General features: G+C 35.5%; 2 protein-coding genes across 2 annotated transcripts in view; one reads left to right on the forward strand and one right to left on the reverse strand.

Annotated features, from left to right (window-relative positions):
- On the forward strand, positions 1 to 19,192 carry ECI2 (enoyl-CoA delta isomerase 2). Its single transcript, XM_011367050.2, has 10 exons — positions 1 to 159; positions 2,089 to 2,251; positions 4,781 to 4,879; positions 5,113 to 5,301; positions 7,109 to 7,178; positions 9,155 to 9,257; positions 10,032 to 10,152; positions 16,238 to 16,327; positions 17,724 to 17,867; positions 18,538 to 19,192. The coding sequence occupies exons 1-10, from the start codon at positions 113 to 115 to the stop codon at positions 18,691 to 18,693; spliced, it is 1,182 nt and encodes a 393-aa protein (XP_011365352.1). The 5' UTR covers positions 1 to 112; the 3' UTR covers positions 18,694 to 19,192.
- Positions 18,858 to 24,539, reverse strand: part of CUNH6orf201 (chromosome unknown C6orf201 homolog) — a 24,401-nt gene continuing 18,719 nt past the window's right edge. The window contains exon 3 of the mRNA XM_011367077.1: positions 18,858 to 19,131. Coding sequence (XP_011365379.1) covers positions 18,879 to 19,131 — 253 coding nt within the window. The 3' untranslated portion in view covers positions 18,858 to 18,878. The remainder of the gene's footprint in view (positions 19,132 to 24,539) is intronic.

Below are 24,539 nucleotides of genomic sequence, written 5' to 3' on the forward strand. Positions count from 1 at the left end.
CGCTCTGGCCCCGCCCCGATCTTGCCCGAACCTATAGCTTCCCTCGACCCGTCCTTCCCCATCACCTTCTCCTCTTAGTTTCCCTTTCCGCCTTCACGCTGGAGTCGCCGCTATGGCCCTGAGACTGGCAAAGCACTGGTGTCTGAGTGCCATCAGGAGGTAAGTGCTCAGCTCCATACCCAACGTCGCCAGCTCGATGCTGCGGTCCTTGCGGGAGCCGCCGCCCTCTCTGTTATCTTGTCTTCGTATCAACAAGGTTGTGCTTTTTGAGATGTTTTAAGGCGTGACATCAATCCTTCTGAAATGCGCACCTTCCTTGTCTGGGCCAGCAGCGATCAAGAGGGACGCGTCCTGAAGCCTGTGCTGCCCTTCTCGCCCCGCAAGTCCCCAGGAGGCCTTTCGCATCGGCGCTCTGGGCGGGTGTGCGTTTTCCATGGCCCCGGCCTTGAGCGCAGTCAGCTGACTGCCCTAGGTTGGAAATGTTCTTTGCTAAAGATAGAACATTTAAGCATGCCTTGCTTATTTGCGAACGCTATTGAAACGCAAGAAACGCAAGCAGTTATCATCATGTCAGGTTAAACTGCTTTTTGGCAAATACTTCTGCTGTAATGTTAAATGGCAGGGTACACAAACCGTGTAAGAACCGAAAACGAATCTATGCGTAGGAAACAAGAAACCTCTGGAACATGGTGGTTTGCCTTGAAGTGGTGGAGTTATGAGTGACTTTCCCGATTTTATATATTAAACGGTCATTGTTGTAATTTTTTAAAAACTCACTTTATTTTAAAATAAATAAGTATGCACCATATTTTGTGAGAACTTGCACATTTAGGCCTTCCTTTCATTTTCTACTTGAAACTTGCCATGTGCCAAATTCATGTAGGATGCAGAGTTTTTCCGTAAAACAAACAAACAAACAAACAAACATTCAATTACTTAGTATAAAACTTATTGAAGACCAATTTTATTGAATTACACACTAATATTTCAAGGTTTGAACCTAGAGTTCATCATACTTTACGAAAGTTATATTATTGCAAAGAAGGTGATACATTTGCTAGGTTTGGGCTTTAATTATAACTATTATTTTAATCATCTTTGATGCCATTAACTTTATTAATCAGGATCATCATTGTGAGCATCCATTTTTTTGCTTATGACCTGTGCACTGAATTTCCCCTCCCCTCTGCTAACTGTATGAGCTTAAAAACTTACCTGTTTGTGCTTGCTGTTTTCTGCTCCTGGCTGGCTGGTTAAAACATAGTGGAGTGAGGAGTAAGTCGTTGTTTACTCAGCTGGGCTTCACAAACTAGCTTCTTCAAGAGGTGGATTTCCCCCCAGGCAGATATCTCCACCTCACTAAGAAAGAAGTGGCTGTCTTGAATGCTAGCAACTGCTCATCTCTCCTTTTGAACATGTCTTATATCTTCATCCATTCTCCCTTTTCTGCCTGTGTGCATTTTGAGACATGCGTTTTCCTGAGTGAAGAGGAAAGGATTGATAATATTTTATACTTTGTTAATTAGTGACTATGGAAGCTGTTTCTGGATGGAGGGACACAAAAGACTACGTTCTTGCTGGGTACTTTACTGGTCTCAGTCTCCTGCTCTTATCTATCTTACATGCCTTTCACTTCTTGCCTGTGGCAAAATTTTCATATCTATTGGGCTCTGACTGCTTTTACATATACAGGCATACGTTGTTTTATTGCACTTTGTTTTATTGCACATCACAGAAAATGCATTTTTTACAAATTAAAAGCAAGAACCTCCACCAGCAAAAAGATTACAACTTGCTTTATTGTGATACTCACTTTATTGCGGTGGTCTGGAACCAAACCTGTAGTATCTCTGAGGTATGCCTGTATTTAATTGGAATTGCTACAGATAACGTTCTGGATAGTAGCATCTTGTTCTTTTAAAATTTCTACAGTCAGCTTCTGTATTGATTTCTTATCTGGGGATCATTTTGGAAACCACTGACCATTTGCAGCCAACTTTCTGGGGCAAGTATATGGAAAATATAGGGAAACAGCATTTTGATATATAAGAGTTGGGAACAATTAGAAATCAGTTTGCCTGTTTGTAGTCCACTGCAGGTCATTAGTTTCCCAGCACTTCAACTGCACGTGAGTGGAACAGCAATGAGAGCCGATCAGAAGGACTTTGAAAATGCAGTGACTCGGGTAAAGTTGTTGAAGAAGGATCCAGGAAATGAAATGAAGCTAAAACTCTATGCATTGTATAAGCAGGTAAATACCTAAGGTCTGATATAATTTAGAAACATTTTGAGCAGATGGTTCCTCGTGTATAGATATGCTGTATGTTTTACTAAAATTCAGCTTTAGTATTTTCGGGGTTTGTTTTACTGCCTTTCCTCTCAAAAAATGTGTTAACTTAAAAATAAAAAGCCAAATTGAGGGGCAACAACTATTTATTTGAGATCACAGAATTGCAATTTGGGGTACAGATTCAGGCAGAAACCCAAATTGTGTTCTGATTACAGGATGAAGGCAAAGGTTTTTTATGAGAAAAGGAAGGGAAATTATTATATGAATAGAGGAAATAAATTTCTATTCGTGCTAACAAACAGTGATTCTTTAGCTATACATGACAGATTACTGATTCTATTTTCAGAAAAATATTCAAAATGACCAGTTCTTGTGATCAGGATGTCTACTTTCTTGTTAGTTTTACAATTGTTTGGAAGATAATATTGCTTTGTCCGAGTCTAAAGGTTACTTATTTTGCCAGTTCAAACATTCCGAAGGTTCAAAGGGCAATACATACAAGCAGTTTCTCTTCAATGGCTGCCATGCTTCTATTTTAAAATGGATCTACTTATGTCAGCTTTTCATAGTTATATACCTGAGTGTTTGTATATTGGACTTTCAAATGCTATTAAGCCAAAAAGTAACCCATCAGTACCACTCGAGAGTAAGAGGCTTAAAGGATGTAACCAAATGTATAGACCTCATTTGGCTGCTGATTAGAATAAATCAACTGAAAAAATTGTTTTGAGAAAATTGAGGAAATTTGGTTTTGGACTGAGTATTAGATGATGGTAGGAACTGTTGTTAATGATGTCATGGTTATATAAGGAAATATTGATATTTTTTAAGAGTGCATACTAAATATATAGGGGTGAAATAGTATGGTATTCAGGATTCAGTAAAATAATTAAAGCGAAAAAAGAAAGGATGGGAGAAGCAAGTATGGCAAAATATGGTAGTTGTTGAATTTGAGTGATGAGTATTAGGAATTCATTATAATATTTCACTTTTGTGTATGTTTGAAAATTTTTATAACAAAATTTAGAAAACTTAAGTCTTTAAGTTGCAATGTCAAAGGACTACTTTGGGAAGTCAGCCCCTCTGGGCTCCTGTGTATCATCTGTTTTTCTCTTCCTGTGATTGGTCTGAGCTTATCTTACTTTCATATAGGTATGTATAGTAAAGAATTTAACTTTGCCTCAAAAGAGGCCTGGCCTTTGCCCTTGGCTTTTGGGCAAGATTCCCTTAGATTGCCTATTATCTAAACCTTTGAAATGCCATATCTGATAGTGTCTTTGTTTGCCTGGAGAGTCTAACAGTGTGATATAGAGTGAGGCTTTGGTTACGTATTCAATCATGCCTACAAAATGGAGTCCCAAATGAAAAGTCTGAACACCCAGGCTTGATCCCTGGTGATGATGCTCTATGTATGTTGTCACACATCAATTCTGGGAGAGGACACTGTCCTAACTCTGCAGTGGGGACAGGAGTGGGGTACTTCCCCAGACTTCACCTTATGCTTTTTCTCCCTTGCTGATATTAATCTGTATCCTTTCCTGACAATAAACTGCACCTGTGAGTATAACAGCTTTCAGTGAGCTCTGTGAGTCATTCTAGCAGATTGCCTCCCAGCCTTGCAGTTGACATCAGAAGCAGAGGAATTCTTGTGGACTATATTGCCTCTTAATTTTTCAGGTATCTAACTCTTGCAGTCACTTTTGTTTCTTTGTCAATAGAAAGTCAGCCTCGTTTACTACTGCCTTTGTTTTTGAAAACCTGTTTCTTCCTTCCTGTTTTAGCTTATTATGAAATTAAAATTTTTTTAATGTGGTTATTAAGTGGAATTATAAATTACCATTTCTGATATTTTATTCATCTCAAAATACTCACTCTATCTACCCTCAAACAAGTCTAGTTGCTTTTTGCTTTCTACTCACATGTCCTTTGGTTCAGTTTTGTAAGGGCCAGTGGCTCCGACAGCCCCACCGTGCTCCTTCAGCTACAACTCTGTTGTTCAATTACCAGAAATTTACCACTAAATTAGTGGTAATTTTTTGTCCCTTCGATTGGGCTTTTAGACTATATTTTGAGTTTCCAAATGTTTGTTGGCTGGTTTGTTACTTTTAGAGATTGTTTGCTTGAGTGTTTTAATGGTATGTGGAAAATGTGGTCATTAATATAAAACTAATGAACTATTAGAATTTTTGAGAAGTGCCTTCCATAACATTTATCTTGCATTCTTTTCATATGCAGGCAATTATAATTTATTTTAGGGATTCAAGCTAATGGCACATTTTGCCTCTCTAATCTTTTTTCTATTGTTTGTGCATTTTTAACAACAGCATCAAAGAGAAGGCAAGGGGAAAGTTTATATCAATTTATGTAACCTTGTGGAAAGTATTTGGGAGGAAAGGCACATTCATGCTAGTTGTACATTTTATGGATCTTAAATATTAAGGCTCCAATTTGCAGGGACGTTGGCAAATAATTGCTTCTTTCCTTTCACAGGCCACTGAAGGACCTTGTAATGTTCCCAAACCAGGTGTGTTTAACTTGATCAATAAGGCCAAATGGGATGCATGGAATGCTCTTGGAAGTCTACCCAAGGTAAATTTACTTGTTACTTTGCTTTTATTTTACTTGCTGTACTCCTAAAGGAAGTTGGGTACTTCTCATTATCAATCCATTATAGATGGAGCTTTCAAGAGCTTGATGGAACTCTATTGAATCAGAACCTCTATTCTTTCTTCATTGCAAAGTGCTATTTTTTAGCGTAGCAAATTTCTTAAAATGCTTATTCGTTGACTATGGGCTGAAGTTATTTGTGATCTTCTTTTCAGGAAACTGCCAGGCAGAACTATGTGGATTTGGTGTCCAGTTTGAGTTCTTCGTCTGCATCCTCTAGCCAAGTGAAACCTGGAGCAGACAAGGAACAACAGGGAAGTGAGAACCTGGTGGTGACCTCTGAAAACGGCATCACAAAGATCATGTTGAACCGGCCCACCAAAAAGAATGCAATCACCACTCAGGTAGCATTACCTGCCCTAGGAGTTTGTTCTCCTTTTCTTTTCTTCCTTTGTCTCTTATACTTAAAAACTACAGTGTTTCAGCATCATTCTTATTTTTCTAATGTCTTGTTTGATTTGTGCAGGAAGATTAGTAATTGTGGCTACTTAATACAACAAAGTAGGGCATTCATCATTTAGAATTTGTAAGCTTCAGGCAGGTTCTACATGCCCAGAAGGCTTCCCAACTTTCCTAATGATGGAAGCACAGAGAAATTAATATAAATGGGACATACATTGATATGAGAGAATATGCATAGAAATTCTCTAAGGTTGGCATGGACCAGAAATATCCTCAAGTCGTTTAGACTTGAGAGTACTATTCTACCTACATGGAGCTTTATTTTTACAAGTAGAGGTAGAAAGGAGAGAAGGACTTCCTCATAAATAGATCATAACGCAGCTCTGCTTGAAATATGCTACTTCACAAGAGCAACTTTTGTCTTTGAATATGTCATTGAACTAGAATGATAATAAAAGTAAGCACTTCAGTCCTTTCCCCTTAAAAAAAATTATAGAGAATAAATTGGATGTGTAATGCTAAACTGGGAGTAAAATTTGAGAGGGCTATACCCTTTCATTGAGTTTATCATCTATATTGTAGTAGAAAGAACATACTAATTTAAAATAGTCTTAAATAAGAATTCCATGAAGCCGAATATGTGCCATTCAACTAATAAAACATTTGGTTCTCAAAAAGGTGTTTCTTTTTCCCCTGACTCATTTTTGTATTATCATGGTAATAATAATAGTAACACTAGCTACTCTTTACAGAGTACCTAATTTGTGCCAATACTTTCCACACAAAGCTTTGTTTAATTCTCACAAGGAACCTACTGTTGTTATTAGTTAGCAATAAAATAATTAGATTAATAACTTGCTCAAATTCACATAACTAATACTCAGGAAAACCTAACTTGAAACCCTGGTATATCCATCTCCTAATCCTGGCTCTTGCCAGTTACCCTGTCGTGCTATGTTATCATAACTATAATAATAATGGAATGACATCCTCATTTCCTTCCTCGATGGAAATGATTTCACCTTTATTCATATATTTTGTAAAGTCCATACATTTTCTTTTTCATTGTCTGTGTATCTGTAAATATCAGCCCTCTTCATCATCCTGTCCCACATTGAAGTCTCATCAGTGGTAGAAACTGGACCTGTTTTGAGCGCATTAAAAGCTATAACAACTACACAGCCAAGATTTTCAGAGATGTTGCTGATTTAAAATATTGGGCTGATTGTCTTTGACTATTGTTACATTGTCTTGGAAATCCCAGCCTTTTAACACTCATGAACGCTTCCCAGACTGCCTGGGACACTAATGTTCTTTCTTGAGGTCCCAACTGAAAAACTACTTCTAGGAAATCTTTCTCTGGCCACCTCTCATCCTGCCCACCCTAGATAAGTATCAGCACCTCTTCTGACCTCTTTCTACTTTGTACTTCCACTCATTTTAGAGCTATCCCCTGTATTAATTCCAAAAGCTCAAGGACTGTGTCTTATTTGTTCATTTTTGGAAAAAAAGTACATATATCCCTCAGCATCTACTTTAGCACTAGGTACATAATGCAAGTAATTGTAAAATGAATTAAAACCTTTCAAGTGGATTGGGCAGCCTTTTTGGTTATGTAAATACAACCAACATAAATGTTTGGTATTTTGCAGAGAGTAGGCTTGCAGACTGACACTTAGTGAACGCACTGGGTGATGGTTATCATTTTCAGAGTTTCTTTCTTTTCCTTGTCTTTTCCCTTTCATTTAGATGTATCAGGAGATCATACTTGCACTCAAAGCTGCAAGCAAGGATGATTCGACCATAACTGTTTTAACAGGTAAGACATTTTCTTGGATTTCTTAATTAAATTTCTACTTGGAGGGATTTCCTACTAGATAGGAAAGTGAGTACATAAGCTTTAAGATCTTTTCCAATACTGAGATACTCAAATTCTTAAATATATGAAGAATATAACAGACACAAGGTTGATATCTTTATCATGTTAAAAGCAGATGTAAATTGGTAAAAAAAAAAAAAAGTACTATTGATACTAAAATTGGATACTTACTAAAGGGAAAAGTCTTCTACAAGAAAGATAATCTTTGCAATATTAGTTGTAATTGTGAAAATGTAAAAACATCTACATGTGTTGTCATAATAGAATAATAAAACAAATTATAGAACATCCCCTAAACTGAATATTGCACAAGCATTAAAAATTATAATTATAAAGACCAATAATAAAGTGTTTAAGATATAATAAAAAAATTAATTATATTAGTATTGTGATTATAACTGGAAAATATGATGGATGCCCATGAGAACATGGCAAATGAAAGTCATTGGATTTGGAAGGGGTACCATACATACTGGGCCTCAGGTCAGGACTTAGATCAACTTGAGCTTAAGTCTTGGCTTCACTCCTTCCTGTCTGTGGGTGATCTCTGCTTCCTGAATGGAAAGATGGTGTTTTACTAACCCCATTGAATGGCTGAGATGAGACATGAGATAAGGTAGGTAAGGGGCATGGCACACAGCAGACACTTGATAGAAGGTAGCTATTACTATTTGTTGGCATGGCAGAAGCAGAAGTGATTTTGGTTTCTTTTAATTTTCATTAAAATTTATAAAATAAATATTGTCTAGAGATATCAGATAGTTTTTAGTTAAAAAAGGGGTTGGGGAGAGAAATCTAATAGCTACTTGAAGGAATGAATGAAAGGGACAAATTGAAGATGACTTTGGTATTTCATATGCCCAGGTAATTTAGGAGAATGTAGATAAGAAAAACAATAGTCTAGAAGTAGCATTGGTTAGATACAGAAGAAGAAAGTTTGATATTTTTAAAATTAACTATTTTTAATAAAAGTGTAATATAGGCACATGGTTTTAAAACAATCCGAAGAATATGAAAGGTACGTAATAAAACTAAATCTTATTCTCCCTGGAACCCCAATCCTGCTCCCTAAAAAGAAGACACACAAAAAAGTACATATTGTATGATTCCATTTAGATAAAGTTCTAAAACAGGTAAAACTAATCTATGGTGATTGAAGCCAGAAAGCCTCAGGACAGGGTGGGGGTGGTATTATATCTGAAAAGGAGCTTAAGGGAACTTTTCCTGGGGTGATGGAAATGTTTTATATTTTAGTTTTAGATAGTGATCACACAGGTATTTACAATTATCAAAAATCATTGAACCAAGTCTTTAAAACTGGTCATTTTGTATGTAAATTATAATTTTTTAAAGAAGAAAACACCTTCAATGGCCTTTTGAATGAAGGCAAAAGTTCTTAAGGGATCTGCGAAGCCTTGCATGCTCTATTCTGCCTCTCCTCATCCTACATCAGCTTCTTCCCCCTGGCTTTTTCTGCTCTCCCACAGTGGCACTTCTTTGGACTCATCGTAAACACAAGGGTTACCCCCTCCACAGAAACTTTGTATATGCTGTCCCTCTGCATGAATATGCTTTCCGCACTTTTTTTTCTAGCTAACCTTTCCTGTCCTTCAGATCTCAGTTCAGTTGTTCCTTCCTTAGGAACGTCCCGACCTAAGGTCCCTAATTAGACCGAACTCCCTGTTACATACTCATATCATCATCGTGGACTTCTCCTTTGTATCATAGTTGCAATGCTATATTTATTTGTGTGTTTTTACATAAATGTTCAGCTTACTAACTAATCTGTAAATTAGGGCAAGAACCAGAGCTCGTTCACCAGTGTGTTTCCAGTGCTTGGCATAGAGCCTGGTACATAGTAGATACTCAATGATTATAGAATGAATGAATGGTGAGTTTGTTGATTTTATATACAGGAAATGGTGACTATTACTGTAGTGGGAATGATCTGTCTAACTTCACTGATGTTCTCTCAGGCGAGATAGAAGAGAAAGTGAAAAGTATTGCTATTTTACTGAGGTAAGAGTGACATTTGTCTTATCTTAGAGGGTTCATCCATATGCATCAAAGTGGTATTTAGTTGAACAAAAGTAAAATAAATATTTCTTTGTGTCAGTATAATTAACTGTGACTTTGAACAGGCATATTTCTCCTAACTGCCTCTATCAATGGGTGGGCATTCATTCTATCACTTAAATTTGTGTTACCTGTTCATTTTGCTGCTCTACATGAGATTTGATTGGAAAGCATAAAAGTAAACTATAGTAAATAAAGTAAATAAAATTCTCTCATATTGAGGCAGATGAATTTAGCAAATTCTTAGCTGGCCAGAGGAATGCATGACTTTCATTATTGCTAGTAATAGGAGGTTTTGAATAGTCTCAAAAAACACAGGATGTGAAGGCTCCTCTCTTTCTATCTCGTTTATTCCTGTTCAGTCTCTGATTCCCACTGAGCTGTAATATTGCAGCATATGCTCAGTCAGCCATCTTAAAATCTAAGTATACAGCTGGTTTATAACCCTAACTGTCTAGAATACAAGGTTTGTACCAAAGTCAAACGATAGGACTCACTATAGGATTATAGGACTCATTCTGTGAGTTTTCATCAAGTGCCATTCAAATGGGTGTCCTGAATGAATCTGGTGTTGCAGACCAGTGAGGTGGCAAGAAAGAGAGGTACTGCTGGGTGATGTGAAAACACTCAACCTGGGCAGAACAATTTGTTATTGTCTTGCCTTTACTTCAGTAATGCTGCTTTGGAACAGTTAAACATGCTTTTGTATTTCTGTAGAGATTTTGTAGACTGCTTTATAGATTTCCCTAAGCCTCTGATTGCAGTGGTAAATGGTCCAGCTGTGGGAATCTCCGTCACCCTTCTTGGTCTGTTCGATGCCGTGTATGCGTCTGACAGGGTAAGTTAGCTCCCAGAAACTTATTAAGTAATGCAAATAAAAATGAGATCCTTTGAATTCTCCTTTGTCGTTGCTAATAGTAAACAGATTACTTGTGGTTTGTGGTTGAATGGACTAAATTTAAATTTTTCCCAAAGAATTAATCTAACTAATTTGACTCATTTTATTTTGAAATTTTAACTTGAATTTTTTTAAACACCAATATTGTGAATATGTGTCAACTCTTTTGGTTCTGTATTTTAATCAAATTACATAACAGTGATTCAGTTTTCATATCACTCTGAAGTAGTCTTGAGACTTTGAAAGTTATTATGGGGGGAGGGGGAGAAAGGATGGTATCTTTGCAGATAATGCACATGAATTATTTGATACTTTTTTTCCAACTTAATGAATTCTGGAATTTAGAATTTTAGAATAAGAAGGGGATTTCAGGCATTATCTACTCTAACTTCCTCCTTTGCAGAAAAGAAAACTGAAGTTCAGAAAAGTTACTTGCCCAAAACACAATTCAGTCTTGTGTTCACCATTGAATTATATAGATTTTAATTTCTATTCTAACCACAGTAGTAATATGTCATAGTAGAAAATTTTTTGAAAAATACGAAAAAGTACAAAGAAAAAAGTTAAAAATTATTCCTTATCTTACCACTCAGAGATGATTAGTGCTAACATTTGGGTTATTTTTTGTCATTATAATCAGATATGATGAACATTTATCTTAGAACTTTTACCCTAGAACTTTTACTGTAGAGCTAATAACCACGTCTAGGGTTATCTGATTTTTAGAGTGACTTTTGCTTATGTGATGGTAAGATTTGTTGAACTACAATCTGGTGGGAAAATTTGTGGATTTTACCACTGAAGGGATTCCTAGTTGTGTTTGGTGATATTTTCCCCACTGATAGATAGTACCATACATTAGGGTCCTTAACTCTTTGGTTTATCTTTTACTAGATTCCATTTAACATATTGATCTAATTCTTATTAGTAATTCTGCCATAAAAATAACAAATGAAATTCTAGGTGCTATGGTGCCTAACCTTTATAGGTGAAAGTTTCTGCTCAAGGGCAGAAATCAATAGTTTTTGGTCCTGTTCGATGTGTTAAATGACCAACTAATTGACCTGCTTTAAACAAGGCTGGTTTGAGGAGTTCCTGACATGAATTTGGGGCTCTCAATCTTCACTACTCCGAGGACAAATATCATTATATTTCAGTCTTGCCCTGATTCTCCCACTGTATTCAAAATGACTCATATACATCATTCTTTCAAAGATTTCTAGGACTTCCATCTTATGACATAAATTGGAATTAAAATTTAAATTAGAGAACACACACACATTTTTTTTAAGTGCTAAGAGAGTTGGCCTAAAGTAAAATATTTAACAAATTGTGACCTCTGCTAAGAGTTCACCCACCTGAATTAAAACAAGGTTCGATTTAAAATCAGGGAAAGACACAAAAGAATGAACCAGTGGTGAGGAATTTATTTTGTAGGATTTATCATTACTAGCTTCATGAATAAATATGATATTAAGTGTGAGTTAACATTTAACCCATGAAACCAAATTGTTCTTTATTATGGGCAATAGTTAATGCCTACTAGTTTCTCTTTCAGCAAATGGTACATTTTCTCTGTGAGTTAATAAAAAGGTAGAAATCATAAAAATAATAAATAATTGAATACTCACTATGTACTAGACACTTGATGCACATTGTAATATTCACTTAAAGCACACAACAGTCCTATAAGATAGGTACTCATCCCCATTTTACAGATGAGGAAACTGTTGCACAGAGAGGTTAAGAAACTCCGAGTCACTAAGTAGTCTGATGCCAGAACATCAGACTAAACCCTTGACTACATCTACTGCTCCATATCTGAAAATAAGCTAAGTGCTTACTTATAATAATGCTTATAAATAAGTTAAATGCTGCTTATTGTCAGTTTTGGATGTACCTGTTTGCGGCCCCTTTGCAATGGTTGTTGTTTTATTCCAGTTCACTGCTATGTTCCTTAGACTGTGACTTCTGAGTATATTTTCCTTGAATAAGCTTTCTTTTGGGGGAGGGAGGAGAAAAGATAGGTGACATTTAATTACTTTTTACCTTATATTTTTATTTTGATTTATATGCTGCATACATTACCTTCTTATATCTTCTAGTAATATTGATTAAAATAAAATACCATATCCGATTATGGAAGGAAATTATTCAGCAAGGAAATGAAGCCAAAATATTGTTTACATACTGTCAGTGATCATCCAGAAACACACACAGGTAGTTTTGAAATGTATTTAAAAAGCTAAAAATGACTATATTTTAAATAATCAATATTGAAATAATTTCTAATATTTAAAGCTAATCAAAAAAATCTCTGGGACAAAATCAAGACAAATGACCGATTAAAGAAAGTTTCAACTCACATCATAAAGGCTACTCTCTCTAATTTTTTTAAAAATATGTCTAAAAAGTTGTAGGTTAACTTAATAGAAAAATGGGCAATGGTGAGGCATAAATAGCACACAGAAAGTAAAGTATAAATGGCTCTTAAAAACTTACAAAAAAGACACCATTAAGAAAATGACTTGTAATCAGAGTATGTAAAGAACTCTTACAACTCAATAATAAAAAGGTAAACAATCTAACTTGAAAATAGTGGGCAAAGTACTTGTAACAGTTACTTCACCAAAGAAGATAATACGAATGGCTAATACATGAAAAGATGCTCAACATTATGAATTGTTAGGGAAATATAAATTGAAACCACGGTGAGACAGCACTACACACCTACTAGAATGGCTCAAGTTCAAAAGACTGTTAACAACGAGGTTCAGCAAGGATGTGGAACAATTGGAACTCACACACTGCCGATAGGAATTTAAAATGGTACACCACTCTGGAAAATAGTTAAGCAGCTTCTTGTAAAGTTAAAGCATATGTTTATCACACAACCGAGCAATTCCACCCCTAGGTATTTACCCAAGAAAATTAAAACATATGTTCTTGCAGAGGCATGCACACAAATGTTCATAACATCTTCAATTATAATAGCCAAAATATTGGAAATAACATCAGTGGCTTCAATTGATGAATGGAAAAACAAATTATGACACATCCATACAATGAAATGCTACTCAAAATAACAAGGAACAGACTACTAATACATGCAACAACATGGTGACTCTCAAAAGCCCTATGCTGAGTAATATTCCATTGTATATATGAACCATAATTTCTTTATCCAGTCATCTGTTGATGGACATTTAGGTTGCTTCCATATCTTGTCTATTGTAAATTGTGCTGCCATGAATATTGGAGTGCCTAGATCTTCATGAATTGTTTTGGTTTTCTTTGAATAAATACCCAGAAATGCAATTGCTGGGTCAAGAGGTATATACATTTTTAATTTTTTTCAGAAACCTCCAGACTGTTTTCCATAGTGGCTGTACCAATTTGTAATCCCACAAACAATGTATGAGGGTTCCCTTTTCTCTGCATCCTCGTCAACACTTGTTGTTCTTTGATTTATTGATGATAGCCATTCTAACAGGTGTCAGGTGATATCTCATTCTGATTTTAATTTGCATTTGTCTGATGATTAGTGACCTTGAGCATCTTTTCATCTGTCTATTGGCCATCTGTATTTTCTCTATGGAGAAGCATCTGTTCAAGTCTTTTGCCCATTTTTTAATTGGACTGTTTGTTTTTTTTGTTGTTGAGTTATATGAGTTCTTTATATATTTTGGATATTGATCTCTTATCAGATGTATCATTAGCGAATACCTTCTCCCAATCAGTCGGTTGTCTTTTGTTTTGTTGATGGTTTCCTTTGCTGTACAAAAACTTTTTAGTTTGATATAGTCCCATTTGTTTATTTTTTCTTTTGTTTCCCTTGCCCAGGGAGATGTATCTGAAAAAAAATTACTATTAGCAATATCAGAGTTTACTACCTATGTTTTCTTCTAGAAGTTTTATGGTTTCAGGTCTTACATTTAAGTCTTTAATCTATTTTGAGTCTATTCTTGTATACAGTGTAAGAAGGTGGTCCAGTTTCTTTTCTTTTCTTTTTTTTTTTGCATGTACCTGTCCAGTTTTCCCAACTTGTTGAAGAGTCTACCTTTACCCCACTGTATATTCTTACCTCCTTTATCATATATTAAGAGAGTATATAAGCATGGATTTATTTATAGGCTCTCTATTCTGTTCCATTGATCAATGTATCTGTTTTTATGCCAGTACCATGCTGTTTTGGGTACTGTAGCCTTATAGTATAGTTTGATATCAGGTAGTGTGATACCTCCAACTTTGTTCTTTCTCAAGATTGTCATGGCTATTCGGGGTCTTTTATGGTTCCATATAAATTTTAGGATTATTTGTTCTAGCTCTATGAAAAATGCCATAGGTATTTTGATAGGGATTGCATCTACTCTACGCTATAGGTAGCATGGCCATTTTAATGATGTTGATTCTTCTACCCATGAGCACAGTATATGCTATTTACCCAAGCACAGTATATTCTATTTATTTGTATCTTCTTCAATTTCTTTTTTCAATGACATAATTTTCTGAGAACAGGTCTTTACCTTTTTGGTTAGATTCCCAGGTATTTTATTGTTTTCAATGCAATTGTAAATGGGATTGTTTTCTTAATTTCTCTTTCCAAAAGTTCATCATTGGTGTATAAAAATGCCACTGACTTCTAAATATTTATTTTGTAACCTACTACTTTACTGAATTCATTGATCATTCTAATAGTTTTTTGGTGGACTCTTTAGGGTTCTCTATACATAGTATCATGTCATCGGCAAATAACGAGAGTTTTACTTCTTCCTTTCCAATTTGGTTACCTTTTATTTCTCTTTCTTGTCTGATTGCTGTGGGTAAGACTTCCAATACAATGTTGAGGAGGAGTGGTGAAAGTGGGCATCCTTGTCTTGTTCCTGATCTTAAGGAAGATGTTTTTAGCCTTTCCCTGTTGAGTATGATGTTAGCTGTAGGTTTGTCATATATGGACTTTATTAGGTTGCGATATGTTTCCTCTATTCCTACTTTACTGAGAGTTTTTATCATAAATGGATGCTGGATTTTGTTGAACACTTTTTCTGCATCTATTGATATGATCATATGGTTTTTATCTTTTGATTTGTTAATGTGGTGTATCACATTAATCGATTTGTGGATATTGTACCTTATGGTTCATATATACAATGGAATATTACTCAGCCACTAAAAAATGAAATCCTACCGTTTGCAATAACATGAATGGACCTAGATGTTATTATGCTGAGTGAAATAAGACAGAGAAAGATAAATACCATATGATTTCACTTAAATGCGGAATCTAAGGAGCAAAAAGAACAAACTAATCAAAAAGAGACTCAAATATAGAGGACACTTTGGTGATGGACAGAGGGAAGGAGGTATTGGGGGACTGGGATGAAGGTTTAAAGAAGTAAAAATTAGTAGTTGATAGATAGTCACGGGGATGGGGAGCACAGCATAGGGAATGCAGTTAGCATAAATATATTAACTAGGTGGAAAACCAGAGGAGAGAAGGAGCAAGTAGGGGGATCATTTTATCAACTATGGAAATATCTAACCAATGTAGTGTATACTTGAAACTAATAAAATAAAAAAATTTTTTTAAAAAGAATAAATCTACATGACTGAAAAAAAAAGCCTTATGCTACAGACAAAAGCCTACAAAAGGACAAAAGGCTACACAGTGTATGATTCCATTATATAACTTTCTAGAAAAATCAGAACTGTAGTGATGGAAAACAGATCAGAGGTTGCTTGCGGGTAAGAGGAATGGATTACTGTGGAGAGACACAAGGGAACTTTTGCTAGTGATGGAAATATTCCATATTTTGATTGTGGTGGTGGCTAGATAACTGTATACATTTATTAAAACTCATTAAACTGCATACATTAAAAGAGTAAATTTTGTGCATGTGTAATACTGCAATCATCCCAATTTTTTTTTAAAAAAACTTTCTCAACTGAGTATTGTGAGGTTATAGACAAATTATTTTTTTTAATCACATCAAAAAAATATTTTTATTTTTTTTCTTTCAAATAGGCAACATTTCATACTCCTTTTAGTCACCTAGGCCAAAGTCCAGAAGGATGCTCCTCTTACATTTTTCCGAAGATGATGGGCCCGGCCAAGGTAACCTTTGAAAACCTTAAAAATAAATTTTAATAAGTCATCTCTATTCCTAAAGTAATTCCATACCCTCTTTTCTTTCTCTCGATAATACGGACAAAAGAGAAGCAAATGTTCTGCTTCCCAACTTTTAAGAATTTTAAATATACAGGAACCAGGCCAAGGGAAATGTCTGGTATGGGGGAAAATAAGAAACTCTTTCTACAGCTCCCACAACTAGAAACTGCTCTTTCAGCTGACTGCCCAGTGCTTGCTGAATTGAAGGTGGCACAAGGCTTCATTTTGCGCAGTTGGGTGGCATTAGTCAAGTGAAGGACTAGGGCTGTGCCTGCCTCCTTTGCTCTCCTGAGCTCATTCCTCCACTTAATTTCTTCATGGATAAGCATTATCCACTGAAAGTGCAATGACATATTTACTTTCAGAATCATGTGAAGTACCATCAGATGTGAGGCTTCATGGCGGTTTACCACTCCTAGTCACAAGAGTCTTTTCATCAGCCGATTTTACCAGGGTATTAAGGCTCCTAGAGTGGCTAAGTGACTGCTCAGATCTATCACTGTGTGTATGGAAACATAATTGCCCACACTGTGTGTGCGTGACTCCTAGCGGATTATGACAAGACTAGAGAGCCAGGGGATAGGGAAAGGGTTAGCAAACATTCTTCAGGATCTGAAAGCGGGGAGTGGGAATTGATCCTGTTTTCATTGCTGTTAGGTTTTTGTTGTAAATATGTATATTTTTAAATCTTTTTATTCTGTCACATATCCTGCATTGTTATATAGATTCTAACTTTGAAAAGTTGGGCCGAACCAACCCTAAAGCTTAGAGCATTTGGCCATCAAGTCGTCTTTACTTTTCTGGAAAAGAAATTGCAAATATAGAGAAATATCCATTTAATGACTTCAATTTTGTTAGAAGCTGAAAGTTAGTCTTCACGTTCCTTCGGTCAAATAGAACTAATTTGAGTACCTGTGCAGGTAAAAGAAAACCATCAGAGCTAGATCACAGGGTAGACTTTCCAGGGAAGGGAATTTTGAAACTTAGGGTTTTGCAAGATTGTTTGGCATTTCCTATGACCACAATTTTTTTCCCCTTTTTAAAAAGTAATTGTTGATAGTGTGTAAAACAGAAAATCATAGCTTCCATGGGTTATAAAATCAGAATCTGCTTCAGGTCATTGCCGTCCCAGGTTCCTTGCTCTTGACTCTCCAACATAGACACACACAGAAGTAGCAAGCTCCACAAACGTTTTAAAAAGCCTAGGTGGTCTCATCACGCAATTTGCAAGCCATTGCCTATTGAGGTTATCAGTTTCTTCCTATGTCTGCTGAAAGCAGTTAATTCCAAAGTTAACTGAGCCTTGTTTCATTAATTTCTTAGTCTTGCTTTTACATTTCAGGCAAAAGAGATGCTTATTTTTGGAAAGAAGTTAACAGCAGGAGAAGCATGTGCTCGAGGACTTGTTACTGAAGTTTTTCCCGACAGTACTTTTCAGACAGAAGTTTGGACCAGGCTGAAAGCATATTCAAAGCTCCCCCCTAATGTTAGTATTCTTTTTTTTTTTTTTTTTAACTTATAGGAACCATGGAAATAATTTATTTACCTTAAGAGAATCACAAAGCAATCACAAAGATAAGACTTATCTTGGTTGGCTTTAAGCCCATCTAAATTTGAGATTAAAAATAACCATAATGTTAGCAATACTGATTTTTACAAAACTTAACAAATAGACATTTCATTTCTAGGATATGAAGGTATAAGGGCAGTTCTTTCTAGGGATAACTTTTAGGAGGATGGCAGGCGATATGACAGACAGCATTTGCCAAGCACTTTCATTCTCAAGTGTAGGTAGAAACCAGATAAGATAGGTTAACTTTTAGGAGATTCTTACCATGTAACACTTTCATTTTTATATGTGTTAGATAGTGACTGATTGCTCTTATATTTTTGCTGTTCAAAATGTGATCCTTGAACCAGAAGCTTTAGTTTTTATCTGGAGCTTTTTGGAAATGTGTGATCACAAGCCCTGTCTAACACCTGCTAAGATGATTTGTGTGCCCATTAAAGTTAGAGAAGTACTGGCTTACATTACACACTTGTCTTAAGGTATAATCAGATTAGATGAACAACGAAGAAACAAGAATCAAAATTATAGAATAATCCCACTCATATTAGAATACCTCTTAACCTTATTGTTGGTTTTGTTTATTCAGGCCATGAGAGTTTCAAAACAGATCATTAGAAATATGGAGAAAGAAAAGTTACACGCTGTTAATGCTGAAGAAGTTAGTGTCCTCCAGGAAAGGTGGCTGTCAGACGAATGCATAAATGCAGTCATGAACTTCTTATCCAAAAGAGCAAAACTGTGATGACCACTGTTACAAAGTTAAACATTTCAAAGGAAAGGCTGTGCTATAATCTCTGATTTTCAATACTTTAACTAACTGAATAAGCTTCACTATGTCTTTTTACAATGATAAAATATCACTTATAATTATTATATTTTACTAGAGCCCCGATGAGAAATAAATTATGTAAAACAAGCTTTAAGAATTTACAGAGTTTTTTGATAACAGAGTCTTACGTCTTTCGACATGAAACGTTGTTGCCAGGAACAATGAAACATCGTGCCAGGGATCCTGCTTTGAAAAGCACTCACAGCATTACAAGCTGAAGTCATGTTCTCAAACACCACTATAGCACTTTGCCGTCCACAAAGGTCAACTGACCTAATTGGCCCAAACACAGACAGCTTCTGGATTACTGACCGAAGATCTTCAGTGGGTTGCATGTTCTTTTTCAGCCATCTAGCAAGGGATCAAATGGAGCAGTAGTATTACTAGAAAATAAATAAGAATCCTAGTTTCATTTTTTATCATAATTTAATAAAATGGCATGAAGGGAAAATTGGGTTATTTCATTAGAAAGTAGTGTTCTGTATTACTAATTATTTCCTTATTTATTACATAGTCTTTATTCTTGTTTAACTTGATGCTTTAAAAAGGCATACTTGCAAGCTGCCTTAACCTTGCAACTCTGTTATGAGTACTGCCATATATATCAGTTGAAAAAGGGTGAGGGTATAATTCCAATGGCTGAAAAGTTAACATAAGATATTTTGCTTTTCTAAATATCCCCCCCTTTTTTTAACCTTCCTTCAAGCATCGGCATCTAGATAGCCAACCTGCCAGCCCTCTAACTTTTTAGTTCTTAATTTTTTTATTGCAGTAATTCTAATCCAAAATGTTTACTCTTGTAGAATATATATGAATAGTAATAATTAATAATGTTTATTGAGCACTTGCTGTTTGTTACTACTGCTTAATGCCCATAGTCACATTTTATTCTCAAAACACAATGCCAAAAGTTAAAAATGAGATAAGGGCTGTTGCTACTACCATTGTACAAATAGAGATCCAGAGGCACAGAGATATAAGTAGCTTTTCCAGAGTCAAAGTAAGTGTTCCAGAGTTCCAGTTCCACTGTGTCACCATGAGCCAACTACTTCCTATCCCTCCCACTAATTTCAGTTTAAATCTCTCAACAAAAATAAGAAAAAAAACAATTTGAGGATGCTGAAATTAAAAGCCAATGAGTGTGTTGGGGTATCAATATGGAGAAGCATCTGCATAGGGATGAGTTTATCACACTGTAGAAAACAGAGAAACAATTGCTGAGATTGCTCTGCTGAACACTTTACTTTTGCCTAAAATGCAGACTGTGTTGTGGAGTAGTACAGTGGTGGCCATGATGTGGCTGGCTAAATAAAATTTGAGGTAAAGAAAACATATTTCTAATTAAGAAAAGGATCCCCTGGGGCCTAAAGAGGGAGTGAGTGGAGAATCCCAGAGTAGAGAGAGGAAGTATCTTCCCCTAATTCTGTGTAGGAATTCACACAAGTCTCAGGTCCATGAGTGGGACAGACTCAAGTCAACGCATTAAAGGCTTTGAAAAACTGAACTGGAATTTTAAGCACCACACACACAGGATCAAGAGAGAGCCTGTAGTCTGATTTAACCATGTTGATTACTCACTAAAACAAGACAACATTCTCCAGACGATTATAACAGGACTCACAAATATCAACATTCTCCAGATAATTTCAACAGGAGCCAGGGTTATACAACATATTTACAATGGCCGTGATACAATCTAGTTGTTTGACATACAAAAGATCATAATAATGTATACACTCTCTGGTGAAGAAAGGCAATACAGGTCAATCCTGAGATGACTTAAATGTTAGAATTGTAATCTGAAGGCTTTAAAGCAGTTCTTATAATCATACTCCACAATAAAGAAAAATGCACAAGGAGTGATGTAAACATCAATGAGAAGACTCCTTTGTATCTCCCCTTAAATTTACAAAAGTAGGACATCTATAATCCAACACAGGCTCAACACACAAACACATTTGAGGGATCCACACATCAATACACCTGAAGGTGGGCGTATTGCAATGTGTAGGGGAGGTAGGACATGGGGCAGGACAGGGACAATGTCCACAGATGCAGTTTGGCAGCTGCTGTCGCTCTAGCCAATGTGGTAGTGGTAGAGGAGTCACGGTGTGGCCCCCACACTGCAATCCACAGACTATGGCCCAGCAGAGAGTAAGAGGGGCAGAAGCAACATTAGTACCCAAGAAGCCACTCCTTCCACCATTGCAAGGAAACCCAGTAGCAGCAGTGGAGAGGCACCAAATAGCACAGAGGCCATTTGTAGTAAGTAGGCAGTGCTGTGGACTTGTGAGCCCGGCTCTCCCCTGTCCTCCACATTCCCTCACCACAGTGGTGGTGCCCCAAAGCCAAGGTGATGTAGACATAGTGGAGAAATACACCACCCTATCACCCAGTAATCAATTTTCATGACAAAAGTGACACCCCTCCCACCATGATCCCAGAGACATAAGTAACAGATAAAACAAAAATTTGCACTATAGCATCATCTACTGGAAAACAAAAGAAAGACCTGTAATTATCAAACTGTTGAATTGTTAAGATCAAAACAGTAACTGCACAAGAACCTAGTACTTCAAATGTGCCAGCAGAGGAACTATACATCAAGAAACATGGTAATGCAAAAGGAAAATGACAAGTCTCCAGAACCAAACTCAAAATCATGGAAGATTGATTTAAATGATAGAGCATTCAAGATAGCCATTATGAGGAAACTCACAGAGATACAAGAAAACTCAGGCAATTCAGTGAACTCAGGAAGAAAATTAATGAACAAAAGGAATATTTCACCAAAGAAATTGAAACTATAAAAAAGAACCAAACAAATTCTGATGCTGAAGAACAATAAATGAGATGAAGAATGCATTAGAAAGCAGACCAGATGAAAGAGAGAATTAATGAGCTTGAAGATAGCAATCTAGAAATGACTAAGATGGAAGGAGAGAACTAATTTTATTTTTAATGAAAGAACTCTATGAGAACTATCTGACTCTGTTAGAAAGAACAACATAAAGACAATGGGCATCTAAGAAGAAGGTGAGAGAAGGGAACAGAGAGCCCATGGAAAGAAATAATTGATGAGAACTTCTCAAACCTAGGGGAAAAGCTGGTCATTCAAGTTCAAAAAGCTAACAGACCACCTAATTTTGTCACTGCAAAAAAGACCTTCAAAAAACCTTACATTAAAAACAATCAAAAGTTAATGATAAAGAATTCTAAAGACAGCCAGGAAAAAAAAAAAAAAAGACAGTCACCTACAAAGGAAACCCCATCAGATTACCATCAGATTTCTCAGTAGAAACCCTACAGGACTGGATAGAGTGGAATGATACATTCAAAATATTTAAAGAGTGAAACCACCAGTCATGAATTATATATCCAGCAAAGTATCCTTTAGATAGGAAGGAGAAATAAAGACTTTTCCAGACAAAGAAAAGCTGAGGGAATTTACCACTGCAAGATCTGCATTACAAGAAATGTTGAAAGGAGCTCATCTGCCTGAACCAGAAAGACAAAAGTATACAAAATTTTGAGTAAGGAGACAGATAGAAACAGGAAAAATGCAAGTCTATTTCAGAATAGGGTAATGAACAATTATAGCATAAAGGTTAAAGGAAAAAACATTTAAAAATAACTATAGCTACTGCAATTTGGTAAAAAAAATAATATAATAATTTGTAACAACAAAACAAAAGGGGAGGAGGAAGAGGACTGAATGTGTATAGGCGAGTGAAGATATGCTATCAGAAGAAAAATAACTTTTATTTATGAGACATTTTATATAAACCTCATGGTAAAACAAAACAAAAAATCCAGAGCTAAGAAATAGAATAAGAGGAATAAATAAAAACAGTATAGAAAGTCAACAAACTAAATTATCAGACAGAAATAAAAGGGAAAGAAAAAATGGAGATACAGAGCAACCAGAAAAAAAAAGAAAATGACTGTAGTAAGTTCTCACATATCAATAATTACCCTAAATGTAAATGGACTAAAGTGATCAATAAAAAGGCAAACAGTAGCTGGATGGATTTAAAAACAAGACTCAAGTATATGCTGTCTTCAGGAGACATATCTCAGCTCTAAAGAAAAACATAGGTTCAAAGTAAAGGGGTAGAAGATGATAGTCCAAGCAGATGGTATCCAAAGAACAGTGGGTGTAGCCATACTTATATCAGACAACATAGATGTCAAAACAACAACAAAAAAAGGTAACAGATGAAGATAAACATTTTATAATGATAAAAGGGACGATTCATCAAGAAGACATAAAAGTTAATATATATTCACCCACTCTAGGAACATCAAAATATATAAAATAATTATTAAAAGATCTAAAGAGAGAAACTAATAGAACAATAATAGTAGAGGACCTTTTTACCCCACTAACAATAATGGGTAGAGCATCTAGACAAAGTCAACAAGGAAACATCCATAAATGGCATATTAGAAGACATGGATATAAAGCTATTTATAGATCTTTCTACCCCCAAATGACAGAATACACATTCTCCTCAAGTGCACATGGAACATTTTCAAGATTAGAACATGTTGGGAAGCAAAACAAGTCTCAATAAATTCTGATAGATGGAAATATCAAGCATATCCTGTAACTACAATATTATGAAACTATAAATCAATTATAAGAAGACACAAGCCTACCTCAAGAAACAAATCTCAAACAAATATTACACCTTAAGGAACCAGAAAAAGAAGAACAAATGAAGCCCAAAATCAATAGGAAAAAAAAGGAAAAAATAAAAATCAGGCAATAAATGAAATAGAGAATAAAAAGGTGATAGGAAAAATTAATGAAACAGCCTGCTCTTTCAAAAGGTAAAATTAGCAAACCTGTAGCTAGATTCACTAACGAAAAATGAGAGAAGGTTTAAATAAAATTAAAAATAAAAGAGAAGTTACCATGGATACCACAGAAGTACAAAGGATTTTATAAGAATGTTACAAAAGGCTATATGCTACCAAATTGAACACCTAGAATAAATGGAAAAATTCTTAGAAGCATGCAACCTTTCTAGACTGAATCAAGAAGAATTAGAAAACTTGAATAGACCTATCACTAGTATGGAAATTGAATCAGTATTCAAAAACCTCCCACAAAACAAAAGTCCAGGACTAGATGGCTTCACTGGTGAATTCTACCAAATATTCAAAGAAGATTTAATACCTGTGCTTCACAAATTCAAAAAGTTGAAGAGGAGGAAATGCTTTCTAATTCACAAGACTAATATTAACCTCATACTAAAACAGGGAAAGGAAACACACACACACAGGCCAATATCTCTGATGAAATTACAGGCCAATATCTCTGATGAAAAACTCCAACAAATACTAGCAAATTAAATACAACAAAACAAAAGGATTATACATCACAATCAAGTGGGATTCATTATAGGGATAAAGAATGGTTCAACATTCACCAATCAACCAATAACATTAACAAAATGAAAGATAAAAATTATATGATCATGTCAATAGATGCAGAAAAGGCATTTGACAAAATATACATTTATGAAAAAACTCAATAAAATGGGTATAAAAGAAAGATAACTCAACATAACTCAACATAATAAAGGCCATATATGATAAATCTTCAGCTAACATACTCAGTGATGAGAAACTGGAACCTTTTCCTCTAAGGTAAGGTAAAAGACAAGGATGCCTGCCCATTTTTGCCATTGTTATTTAACATAATACTAAAAGAAATAGAGCAATTAGGCAAGAAAAAGAAAAGGCATGCA

Source organism: Pteropus vampyrus, unplaced genomic scaffold (genome assembly GCF_000151845.1).
Source record: "Pteropus vampyrus isolate Shadow unplaced genomic scaffold, Pvam_2.0 Scaffold129, whole genome shotgun sequence".
Lineage (NCBI taxonomy): Eukaryota > Metazoa > Chordata > Mammalia > Chiroptera > Pteropodidae > Pteropus > Pteropus vampyrus.

Bases quoted from the DNA above. Each gene is read 5' to 3' on its own strand.
- ECI2 (XM_011367050.2), top strand. From the start codon at position 113: ATGGCCCTGAGACTGGCAAAGCACTGGTGTCTGAGTGCCATCAGGAG. The intron at 5,302-7,108 runs GTAGCATTACCT...CCTTTCATTTAG, and splicing joins AGAATGCAATCACCACTCAG to ATGTATCAGGAGATCATACT. The intron at 9,258-10,031 runs GTAAGAGTGACA...GTATTTCTGTAG, and splicing joins AGTATTGCTATTTTACTGAG to AGATTTTGTAGACTGCTTTA.